We start from the raw sequence: 12,008 nt of genomic DNA, 5'->3' as shown, positions 1-12,008 counted from the left end.
TTTTTAGCCTCACAGTTTTGCTCTGCCTGTCTAAATCATTGATCATGCTTTGCAATTCATCTCATGAGTGACTCATCAAGGCAATGTCATCAGCAAATCGCAGATAATTTAGGTATTCTCCATTAACTCTTATCCTAAACTGTTCCCAGTTCAGGGCTCGGAATACCTCTTGCAAACAGGCGGTGAATAACATTGGCGAGAGCGTATCTCCTTGCCTAACGCCCTTCCTTAATGTATTTTTATTGATGACTTTATAGAGGACTATGGTAGCTGTGCAGTTGCTAGAGATATCTTACAGTATTTTCACATCAGGCTCTTCTACACCCTGATTGCGCTATCCTTCTATGATTCCTTCTATGATGAAACCAATTAACCATTGATATATAACCATGCATACTGGTTATTTCCCCGTGCCTCTAACCCTCCCACCAACCTCTCTGCATCCCGTCCGCTGACCTCTTCTCGTCGCCCACATCCGGCACATCCAAGATTCCTACTCCACCTAAGCCGTCACATAGGGCCCATTTAAAGGGTGACTAAGTAGGCTCGGACATTAGCTGGGGAATAAATGCTTCCCTTTCCCTTTCTCTACGCGATCGGAGGTCGGACGGCGGCGGCTGAAGATGAAACGCGCCCATTCTCCACCTACGCGCTGCCTGCCTGGATTGCCCGATTAGCCAGCCGGTACGTCGTGCCAATCTCCGCTCCGGCTACGGCAGCTGCTGTGAAATCTGCTGCACGGGGCAGATTGTCAGCGCAGCGTTGTCTTCGTAACTTAATCTGTCCACCTTAATAGAATATTCTCGGCAGAATAGTGCAGAATAGTTTCAGCAGTTCTCTCTTAACAATGAACTACGCAATCGGTGGAGCTGCTTCACCTACTGCTGCTGCAGACGAGCTGCCCAATTAGGGGCTCAGCGCCGCCGACGCCAAAATCTTGAGGTGCCGCTGAAGCAGAAGCTAATGCCGCCGTGGAGATGGCCCGGCCATTTCCGCCGCCGAAGCAGAAGCTGATCGCTGATGCCTCAAAATATTTCGCACTGCAGAATGCCGTAATCATCAGGGAATTTTTTGGCTAAGAGCACATATTTCGACATTAGCTGTGAATTTGAGTTTTAAGCGCATCAATGAAATGCATAGTGGGCCTCTTCAATTCACCGCTCTTGGGCAGCTACTGGCTGCCAGAAAGTTCGCCCCTGACTGGAAAGCGCATCGTGCTCACATGGGCTGGAGGCCACCGGAACCAGTCCGCCGGCAGTCACGGCGGCAAGCCATGCAGTCATGGATCACGGAGGGCAGATGCTCTCCGTAGCTTCGCGTTATGCTGCGTCTTGTTACTACGGGCGCGTACGACATAAAGACGCCTGTCCTGTTGTGTTCGTGTGCCTCTTTGGTCCTTGTTGTTTTCGCGCCGTCCTGAGATCTTCAAAAAGCTATGCACCAACTAGCCCAAACCAAAGTACTTCTTGGACAGAAATAAGCTGCTTGAGATGGAAAAGAATAGCCTGAAGTTACTGAGGCTGGCCGCAGACTGCCGAACAAACAGCTGATCAGCTGCAGAACAAACAACGTGAGCGTGTGCCTTCTGTGCACAATGTGCTGTGCAAGCTCCGAGAAATCTTCAAGCGCATGGGATGAGCAATCGCAATCTAACGTCGTTTAATCGAAGCCCCATCGGAGGGAAAAACTGCCCGTGCGTTGCTCATCAAACGACCCGCCGCACTCTTGGATTATCGCGTGTATATTTACTATGCAGCAAGTATGACTGATATGGCCGCAGTAGATCGACCCTGCATGTTGGTTGACTCTACGCTGTGGTCGTTGCGATTTCTATGTTTATGAACTTCTGACGGCTGTAATCAGAAAAGAATCGGGATCCGTTCCGTTCAACTTTAGTCTGTCGGGCGCCGAGTTTTGCTGCCTGCAACGAATGCACGCATAATCTCGACAAAAACGCATATCAGCTAATTGAATGTTGCCCCGCCGCGGTGGCTCAGTGGTTAGGGCGCTCGACTACTGATCCGGAGTTCCCGTGTTCGAACCCGACCGTGGCGGCTGCGTTTTTATGAAGGAAAAACGCTAAGGCGCCCGTGTGCTGTGCGATGTCAGTGCACCTTAAGGATCCCCAGGTGGTCGAAATTATTCCGGAGCCCTCCACTACGTCACCTCTCTCTTCATTTCTTCTTTCACTCCCTCCTTTACCCTTCCCTTACGGCGCGGTTCAGGTGTCCAACGATATATGAGACAGATACTGCGCCAATTCCTTTCCCCCAAAAAACCAATTATTATTATTATTAACTGAATGTTCATGTAGAGAAAGTGGGCGTGTTGTACAAATTTAGCTGCGTATCGTATCTGTAATCCTACAGCTTTACAGCAGAGGACTCGCACTCGAATGAAAGGTGCTTGAACCAGGCTTTGCGTCTCACGTGCCGCGTATGCTTGCATGATGATCCGCGCTGGTAAATTCTTTGTATATTTTTAATGAGCCAAACCAGAGGTGGTGCATGCGTAAGGTTCTTCTGAGATATTTTTAGCATCAGGCGGCCCGAGCATCAAGCTGTACGACAGTTGGCGACGACAGAGTCAGCGCTTGCCCCGATCGGCTGCCATAAGTTACAGCTCTGTGGCCACATATATTCCCGCAGAGATGCCTGGAGTACTGCGGTCGTGAGGGCTTTTAATGAAGGTCATGTTTCAATGAATCAACCTTTTCTCAAAGCATATCCACCTTTCCAATGCGCAGAACGAAATGAAAAGCATACGCTCTCTTATCGCGCGCAACTAACACCTCGCCAAACAGGTTCAGCACATGCATATATGCGCGCGTCTGAGCGCGTATTCGGAGGTGGAATCTGCGGCTGCTCTCGTGAGAGGCCTCGAACACCATCGCAATATCAGCCCGGAGCAAGAAATTAGCAGCCAAATTATTTTGCGCAGGAGAACTATGCAATCGTAATTAGAAGCGAGCATTTGTGCTTGCGAGATGGTGAGACGATCGAACCGCGATCACACACACGTGTACAAACAAATAAATAAGCAGCAATAACTACAGCAAAAGGCGCCATTTATGCCGATAAAGACGATATGCACCGTGTTCTAGTCGAAAGAAGCGTCTGCAACGCGCAGAACATCGCATGAAGAACCTCGGTGCTTTTGGTCTATGTAAAAATGGGCGCGTGCTTCCAGCTACCATACCACCTTTTCGTCGCCTGCTAGCTGACCGAGCTCTGCAAGCGCCAAATTGTCCTGGCGAGTCTGGCTGCCCGCTGGCAACCCGGAACCGCCCAGCCAGAGAAAAACGAAGACGTTCTGGGCAGCCACCGGAAGTGCGCGCGGCAGCCCGAGAAAATCGTGCGCCTGGCTCCGCTCACTGGCGGCCCGCAGGCAGCCCGCGGGCAACCAGAGAAGAATTATCGAAGAGGCACAAGCTCTTCGCCGATGCCCCAATATATCGCAAAATCAAAACAGATTAATACGTGCGCTCAAATCTCGCATTGTGCAATATCATAATCATCGGTGAATTTTTGGCTAAGCGCACATACCTGGACATTAGCTCTGAATTTGGTTTGTAAGCGCGTCTATGAAATGAATAGTATTATGATACGAAAAGGTATTGTATCGGAGAAGAATATATGTACAAGTGTTTGCGGGGAGAAGGATAATGGGAGCCGAGAGAGCTGCGAGCGGCGCCGAGCGGTCCTGGAGAGAGAGATCGTAGTCGTCTTCGACTCTTGGCATACGTGTATACTCTTAGCCTTTGTCGTCTGCCCGCTACCTTTGTCGTCTGGCCGCTAGGGAGGGTGCTTCTGCTGCCCGGGGCAGCAGAAGCGCCCTACGTAGCGGCGCTCCGTAGTGATTTCATAGTTGACATCAGTGACCTTGCGCACCCCATTGTAAGAGTCGCTGTTGTAGCAAATGAATTTCCCGGAGAGAACAACGCGGTGCGAAGGCGACCACAGAAGTACGTGTGACCAAGGTTCATAGTCGACTTCACGGCGCCGGAAATTTTAGGCAATGTTCTGGGACGCTTGAGAGGCTTGGACCAACGGCGGGTTATTTGGTGCGCCTTGGTGGCCTGAGCGAAGACCTCACGATCGGAAGCGATGGTGGGCAGTGGTAAAACCGGCATGAGAGTGGCTAAAGACAAGGTGGCTTGTCTACTAAAGAAATGGTAGAAAAAAAATAGCCCGTCGTGTAATGCCGTGCAAAGTTATATGCGAAGGTTGCATAAGGCAAGGCGCTGTCTTAGTCTCGGTAGTCAGGGATGGCATACATAAATAACGGCTGCCAATGTTCGATTGAGCCGCTCGGTCAGCCCATTGGTATGTGGGTTATGCGCTGCTGCGAGGTTGTGCTGCATGGAACATGAACGGAGGATGTCGTCAGTTGCTCTGGACAGAAAAGTGCGGCAGCGATCGGTGAGTACTTGGTGGGAGCGCCGTGCTGCAGCATGAAGAGCACAGCTTGTCGCCAAGGCGCGAGCGATGGCGTATCGAGTGGCGCAGTCCGCTGCAACAGCGATCCACTTGTTTCCGGATAGGGATGTGAAAAAAAGGGCCGAAAAATCGATGCCAACACGGAAAAAGGGTTCTAACTGGAGACGACCTATGGGTTTCAGAAGACCGGCAGGAAATGCGTGTGCTGGGTAGAGCACCCCAGCCTACCGGCGTCAACAGACGCGGCCTTTGAGGCGGCCGCCTCGCAACCTATAAATAAATGTGGCCCCTGTTACCAGAACACTGGTGACCCGGACGTCACCGCCGGACGATTGGGCCCGCCCATCATCGCCAATCGCTCTACGCTACGCCTCCTGCTTTTCCGCCCGCAATCCTTGGCAGTCTAGTTAGCGAAGGCAGATCTCTGTGCTATATGTGAATGGCATCAGTTCCCAGGTCTGGCGCTTCCTGCTGGTGAAGTGGAGCATACCCGGTGAGCAGTACGATCAGCTGGACCTGCTGCCGCAGGAAGAAAATCTTTGGCGCACTGAAAGCATTCTTTTACAGGCAATACAGCATACCCTCGTTTTGCGACGGCGCACATTGCTCTCGTGCCTCACGCAGCCTCTTCGACTGACGTCCCCGCTACCTCAAAACCTGTACACCCTGCGCACTGCACCGGGCCCCAGTCCCGGTTGCGTTGCGTGCACCAACGAGACCACCCCGCTCCCGCACAATCTTTACTGCAGCGATCGCATCGACCATTGGGCGAAAACCTTCGTCCAAGGCGTCCTCTTCGCTGCAACCCAATGATTCCCACGCGATTCTGCGTGCTAGGGGGCCAGCTGTCTACTGTGCTATTGGAGAGCAGCGCCAGTTATTTTCCTGCCCTTGTTGCCACCAGAGCGATGGCGCCCGATTAACTAGCTGGCTGCAGCATCGTCCTGCCTGCCTGCCCCTTACGTTTTTCCCAGCCGCGACCTCCGGACCTACAATTCCCCTCCTCGCTCGTGTCACCATCAGACAATGACCTGGAGTAGGACACACTCAGCCCAGAGCACTACTGCGCTCTCTTTCGCCCTGTGCTTCATATTTTTTGATTCCTACGCTTATTGCACCTGTGGTCTTGGAGGGGGGCCACTTCGGCGCCGCCGCTGAGGCTCTCGGAGACAAACCAGAGGTGGTGGCATGTGCTGGCACGGTACAACACTCCGGGGTGCCGATGTTAGCGGACGCAGCATTTGATGCGCCCGCCTCGCAACGTATAAATAAATGTGGCCCCGGTATTCACAACAATCGCATAAGTGAGCATCCTGTACACCTCTTGTATTACTGGTGTTCGGCACTCTTTATTTACTTCTATGAAAAAGACTGGCATCACCGGTGTCTATGCGATGCTATAAAACAGAAGCTCAAGAAGAAGGGCGGTCATCAAAGTAGAGTACGTCGAGAAAAGAGAATAGTAGACACCGCAGGTCTTGGGCTTGAGTTGGGGGACAGGTCAGAAGCGGTCATTTCGAAGGACTCGTCGGTTGGTGTGATCGTAGGCAATGGACGGTGAGTGGAGGGCGAGACGCAGTTGTGCACAGCCGATATGACGCATTCGGCGGCAGGCCAGGGCGTGGCGAGCGTGATAGCTTGCGTGAGCGGATGGACATACGAGACAGAGTTGAGGACCGGAAGGTACGCTCTGTTTGCAGACAGTGCAACGAGGGAATAGGCAAGCGCAATGCTGCGGCTGAGGGCCACATCAAGGGCTGCTGTATAGATGTTAACATCGGGGAAGTTTCGGCGTCGGATGGAAGGGGGGGAGGGCAGATTAACAAACTCGACTGTAGAAAGAAGAGGCACAACTGGAGGTGCTGACTCTGCAGGAGGAGGACAGTCAAAACCAACGGTACTTGCGGCCCAGTCGATGAGGGTGGAATGATCAGAAAGGAAGTCAAGGCCAAAAATGACTTCGTGAGGGCACTGGTCCTGAACGGTGAACAGAGCGGCGGTATGGCGGCCAGAGAGTGTCACACGAGCTGTCGTAGTCCGACAACCGCAGGTGTCCCGTCACCGGCTACACTGGGCAACCACACGCGACAACCACAAACGAGGCAGTAAAGGGGGATATGGGCAGGACATCGTCCGAAGCACGGGAAGATGATAGTAAAATACTGTATGAAGAACGCCTGAGGAAATTGGACTATAAAAGGTGGGGAGCTAAGTTATTTAAATAGCTGTACAGAAAGAATGTTGAGTCACAGTGGCGGAAAAGAACTAGGACGCTAACCAGTAAGTATGCCAGACACGAGGACGGATAAAGGAAAGGCATTAAACGACAGGTTAAAATGTGGGAAGTAAAAAAATGGATAAATTCAATGGAAAAGAAGCATAGTGTAGAACAATATCGGTACTGGAAAAGGTACATCAGGAAGGGAGCGTTTTGTAATAACACAGGAGGCAGTGCCCTACTATTTCAAGCTAGGTCAGTGTGCCTGAGGACGCGCTGCTACAGAAAGAAATTTAAGGAAGATGACACATGTGCTGCGTGTAGAAAATCTGCAGAATCAAAAGAATACCTCATACTCAGATGTGATGGTATCCATACGGATGTCGATGCATTGACATTCACTTTTCCTGAGGCCCTAGGGTTTAGAGATAACAATGGGCACGTAAATAAATCTAGGGTGGAAGTTAGCAAAGGCGATTGGAAGATTGGTGGCTCAAAAGCAGAGAAGTGAATGAGACTATAAAAGTAGGAAGACGTATTTAATGAAAATGACGAGTTTTATTAGCAACTCGGAACACAATTAAACAAAAATAAAGGAAAAAAAAGCTGAGCTTGGTGGCAATTGCCATCAGCCAGTTGCACCCCGTTTCAAAGGGGACGCTCCAACCTTCCATCCATTCATCTATCCACGGGCAACGGCGGTTGGGGCGGGGGTCAGTGCTATTCTAAGGCGGCGGCGTAGGTTTGAACATATGATGGATACTTGCGCACTCCTTTGTATCAGGGCTGTGGCAGGCGCTCTATCAACGTGGATGCCGAAGAAATTAGATCGTGCACGAAGAGCTAAGCAATTATTTTCAACCGGTTCTCTACTTCAGCATCACTTTAAGACCTTGCAGTGCATAGTTTTCTGTCTGGTAGGTTCCGCTGGGGCCAAGAGAGGGACTGGCGGCGCAGAGGGGACGGTGAGCAGCTCAAGCGCAGAGTCTTGACGTGGGCGGCAGTGCTTGGCGGTTGCGCAGGGGGCTAGAAAGACCGACTGGTTTTTCAGTGCGGCGAAAGCTGGGTGTGTGAATGGACGTTTGACGAAACCAGCGGTTGCGACAGTGGCGGGTGATGAAGCCAACACGCGAATTGTGTTGTTCTTAGCCTTACAAATAGTGGCACATACCCACAGTCGGGGATTGGCCAAGAGTGAAACAAAGGGGCATACTCTTCGTCGTTGTCTGCGCACTGCAATATTGTTTGGCATGATATTATATATGACGTGCTGATAGTCTACGGCTTTCTAGGCCATTTTCTGACAGTAATTAAGCTCCGAAATAGCTCGGCATGAAGGAAAACTGAAGAAAAAAATGGAAGTTGTCTTCCATTAATAAGTCATTGATAAGTGCAAGAACCTAACTACAAAAAACCACTCTTTTTGAAAACAAAGCTCTTGTAAGGTAGAAAAAGGAATTAGATACATGTATCTCCGCCACAGTGCTATCTCGTAGGTGCAAGCCCGACGACGAAATGCCAGAAAGAAATCAGGGATCTCTGCTTCCTACTAACGTGCATGAAGGTACCGCGTTTGAATATTGAAGCAAGTTTTGTTTTGAAACTGCTAGTCCACTTTAATCACACAAGGAGAGCGGGAAAAAGACGACACAAATGTTAGAAGGCAAAGAAAACGTATACTAGGCGGCGAAATAGGCGCCCAGCTGAGTTTGCGTATGGTTTGGTGCTTCGCGGATATGCGCTTCGCGTGTCAGCGTGCTTTCGTTTTTTATCGGCCGCGATTAACAAGTGCGGAGCAGCAGAGGAGCTCCAAGCGCCCCTAACTGGTTCTGAAACAAAGTTCATCCCAAGGTACGTACCTGCGACGAGGTAAACACCCGTGGTTAGCTAACGTTGCACGTGCCTCCACTTTAGCAAACGCACTGCTTGGCATGTTCTCTTCGTCAAAGTACCATGACGCTGGGCTGCAGAACCAGTGGTACGAGGACTATTATTACAGAATTTAAACCTTTCCGTACGTACCAGTCTCTACTCTTCAAGTGTGACAGTGGATTAGCGGTTACTGCTGCGGCACTGGTAGCCTGGGTTCCTGCCGACGCTGTCGACTCCTCGGCGCTACGACTACCTTGTTAGACCCTCCGTATCGGCCCTCTAAGGCACTGCACGATCTGTGGGGCTGAGGCCGCTGTTTTCCTGGCCGGAGTTCTTTGTTAAAACTTTGTTGTCGGGATCGGGAACGGGATTCTGCGTAAGGCTGCAGGAAACGTAAACGAAGCGATGGTAGCGACGGCGGATAGATTCGTGTATTAATGCCTGATAGACGCGCTGGTGCTATAAATCATGAAGTCCACGTTTGCGTCAGTTTTCGAGTATTACACCTTAACAGAGTCCAGAGCTTGAATTAGAGAAGCGGGGAAAAACTTTTTCAACTTGCAGTCCAATTCTCCTGCGCAAAAACTGCATCGCTGGCATCCGGACAAGCGACAGCAAGGACATGAACTGCCCAACTACCAGATTTTCCTGACAAAAATTGCTAGAGTTGTCTTCACTATTCCTTAAAGTGGCAGTGAAGCCCTTAGCCGGGCGAAGAGTGCGTCTAGTTTTGGTACTGACAAAAAAATGCATTCTTTGTTAATACGGTTCCGCCCACCCAACAGTGTCTTTTTGGCCACGTACGCACAGCTTTGGTTGATGACAAATTTCCACCAGCTGTGACTTTCCCACCGTGTGTCAGTGGCGCCGCCGCGTTGCCTGTTCTTCCACGCGATCTTAGCGTCTTCTTCTGTTGTTGCCAGGAAAAATGAAAAGGAAAGTGCATAGGCCTGCCCACTGGCTCAAGCTGAGCCACAATCGCTACCACGTGCAGAAAGTAGGAGAGTTTAAAGATAGGATAGAAAAGACGCGCGCTATAATGTCGCGCAGCTTTACGAAAGAAGAAGAAAGCAGCAAGTGAAGGACGGCCAGCTGTGAATTTCCCACCGTGTATCATTGGCGGCGCTGCGTTGCCTGTTCTTCCACGCGATCTTAGCGTGCGCGCAGCTTTACGAAAGAAGAAGAAAGCAGCAAGTGAAGGACGGCCGGCTGCATGCACCGACCAGAGTTTAATACGCTTTTACCAGCCGGTATTTCGGCTAAAGCGAAGGCTCTGGAAGTGCCCACACACTCAGAGGGCCAGCTGCCTTACGGAAACGGCGCCTTCCAGATCCGCGTTCTGGTCAGCCTTACTATCGCAATGGGCACCTACGCACTGCACTACGAGAGCTTCAGGATAACGGCCGGCGTCATGGACCACTGGTGCAGAAGACCCGATTACTTCGCGAACCTCACCGTCCTTCAGTGGAAGCAGCTGGCCATCCCACTCGACGAGCGAAGCGAGTTCAGCCGATGTACGGTACGCGAGCCACCCGACGCTGACAACGCGACCAGAGTGGTTCCGTGCACTTCGGGGGAGTTCAACCTGGAGCAGTTTGGTAACAACATCGTGAGCGAATTGAATTTGGTGTGCGAAAGGCGTTGGCTCATTGAAGTCACAAGGCTTGTCTACTTCTGCACCTGCATAGTGTCCCTGCTCTTATTTGGAGTGCTCGCCGACCAGGTAGGTCGCAAGACTGTCGTCTTCGTCACGATACCGGTGGTTTTCATATCAGGTGTCGGAAGCAGTGTACCCAACGACTTCCAGTTCTTCGTTGCCGTACGTGCCATCGTAGCGGCATCAACGAGTGCCCTGGTGCCACCAATGATAGCTCTCTTTTACGAGGCCACACCGGATTCAAGAATTCCCTTATACATCACGGCGGCATCGCTGTTCTCAATAGTGTTGACCCTTCCAACGTTATTTTTCGCTCAACCTTTCCCGGCCGGCTGTGCGACGCTACAGCTCATGCTAATGGTTCCCACCTGCCTACTTGTCCTCCTCTATTACTGCATCGACGAGTCACCCGACTGGCTTTTGGCAACAGGAAAAGTGAAAGAAGCCGAACGGGTTGCTTTGCGCGCAGCAAATGTGAACAAAGCGTCGCTGCAACTTTGCCGCGAGATGCTTGGGCAGCACCAGTTGGAGGCCCAAGCCGACAGCGTGGGTGCATCGAAGAAATCTGATCTCTGTGGCTCGCATCTCAGACCACGCATTGTTCTTCTGGCATTTATGTGGACGGCAGTGAGCTATGCCTACGACACGTTCGTTGTCAACGATGGAGTGCACATCAGCGGTGCTATGACCAGCATCGCCTACACACTGTCCGCTTTGGCATGCTTACTACTTGTGCCATGCCTGGTTCGGCACGGCTTCAGGAGCATCGTGATAGCCTCAGGACTCGCCTTCGGGACCTCGTTTGCTGTTCTCGCCATCAGCTACAGCCAAGACGAGACCATGATGCAGAACTGCCTCGTCATCTTTATGCGCGTTTCGGGAAGCATCTGCTTCACCTCCTTCGTATCTCAGGCGGCCGGCGCATATCCAATCATGGCACACACCCGCGGCGCCGCTTGGAACCTTGCATTCAGCCGTATCGGCGACACCCTGGGCCAGACCAGTACGGCGCTACTGGAGGGTCGACATACTGACCTGCGGCTGGCCGTTGCGGCTGCCCTCTTGGCGCTGTTTGTCATTGTCGCACAGGGTTTGCCGTACGAGCACGACTGGGTGCTCCAAGGAAGCTCTACTTGCGGCCCCAAGTGCAGTGCTCCGTACAAGGTGGAGGTTAAGCGTGCCATGCAAGACACTCTAGTGCCGCTGCCCAAGGAGCCTGTGAAGCGGCGAGACACAAACACATCCGACAGAGTCTCGCTGGCACCGGAACAGTACTCCACGTACTCGATCCAAAGGTCGCAAACGCCTTCCTTGTGGTAGCTTGCGAGCACCGGTCCCGGTCGCTTTTTGATATAGGAGTTTTTCTGCGACTTTTCTGGTGCCCCACTTTTTTTCTTCCGGATTCTAATGTACTTTTCACTGATAGTTCTTGAACCCACTAACCGACTCGAAGATTTATTTGGTAATGTTTGATTCAGTTAGGATCTTACTGCGTTGCATTCGTGACTTGCTACCTTCTTTAAGTGGGGAAGTTTATTTTGCAGTTGACAATTTGATTGCTTGTCAATGTGTATACTATAGGCACAGCCAATAAGTATTCAAGAGTCGGAGGTAGGGGCAATTGCTGGGGTTGTCGCGGTTTGCAAGCTGAATGTTAAATTAAAATGTGGTGGGGAATTTTGGAGTGCGAATAGGAACTGTTTTTTTTTTCTCATTCTGCTGTACGCAGCATGTAATGATCTTGTGTTATTTTTTTTCGTACGGAATAGCGTAACGCATCTGAGATTGTCAGTGAGGCGCCCACATGATTCCTTCGCCGATT

At 51.3% G+C, this 12,008-nt stretch overlaps 1 protein-coding gene across 1 annotated transcript; it reads left to right on the top strand.

The window, feature by feature from the left end:
- Nucleotides 1-9,889: 9,889 nt before the first annotated feature.
- LOC144123724 (solute carrier family 22 member 7-like) lies at nucleotides 9,890-11,506 on the top strand. The gene has a single exon (XM_077656499.1). It carries the CDS (start codon nucleotides 9,890-9,892, stop codon nucleotides 11,504-11,506), a length of 1,617 nt encoding a protein of 538 aa, XP_077512625.1.
- The last annotated feature ends 502 nt before the right edge of the window (nucleotides 11,507-12,008 follow it).

This window comes from Amblyomma americanum, chromosome 3, assembly GCF_052857255.1.
Source record: "Amblyomma americanum isolate KBUSLIRL-KWMA chromosome 3, ASM5285725v1, whole genome shotgun sequence".
Classification (NCBI taxonomy): domain Eukaryota; kingdom Metazoa; phylum Arthropoda; class Arachnida; order Ixodida; family Ixodidae; genus Amblyomma; species Amblyomma americanum.
This window is presented reverse-complemented; position numbering and strand designations above follow the sequence as displayed.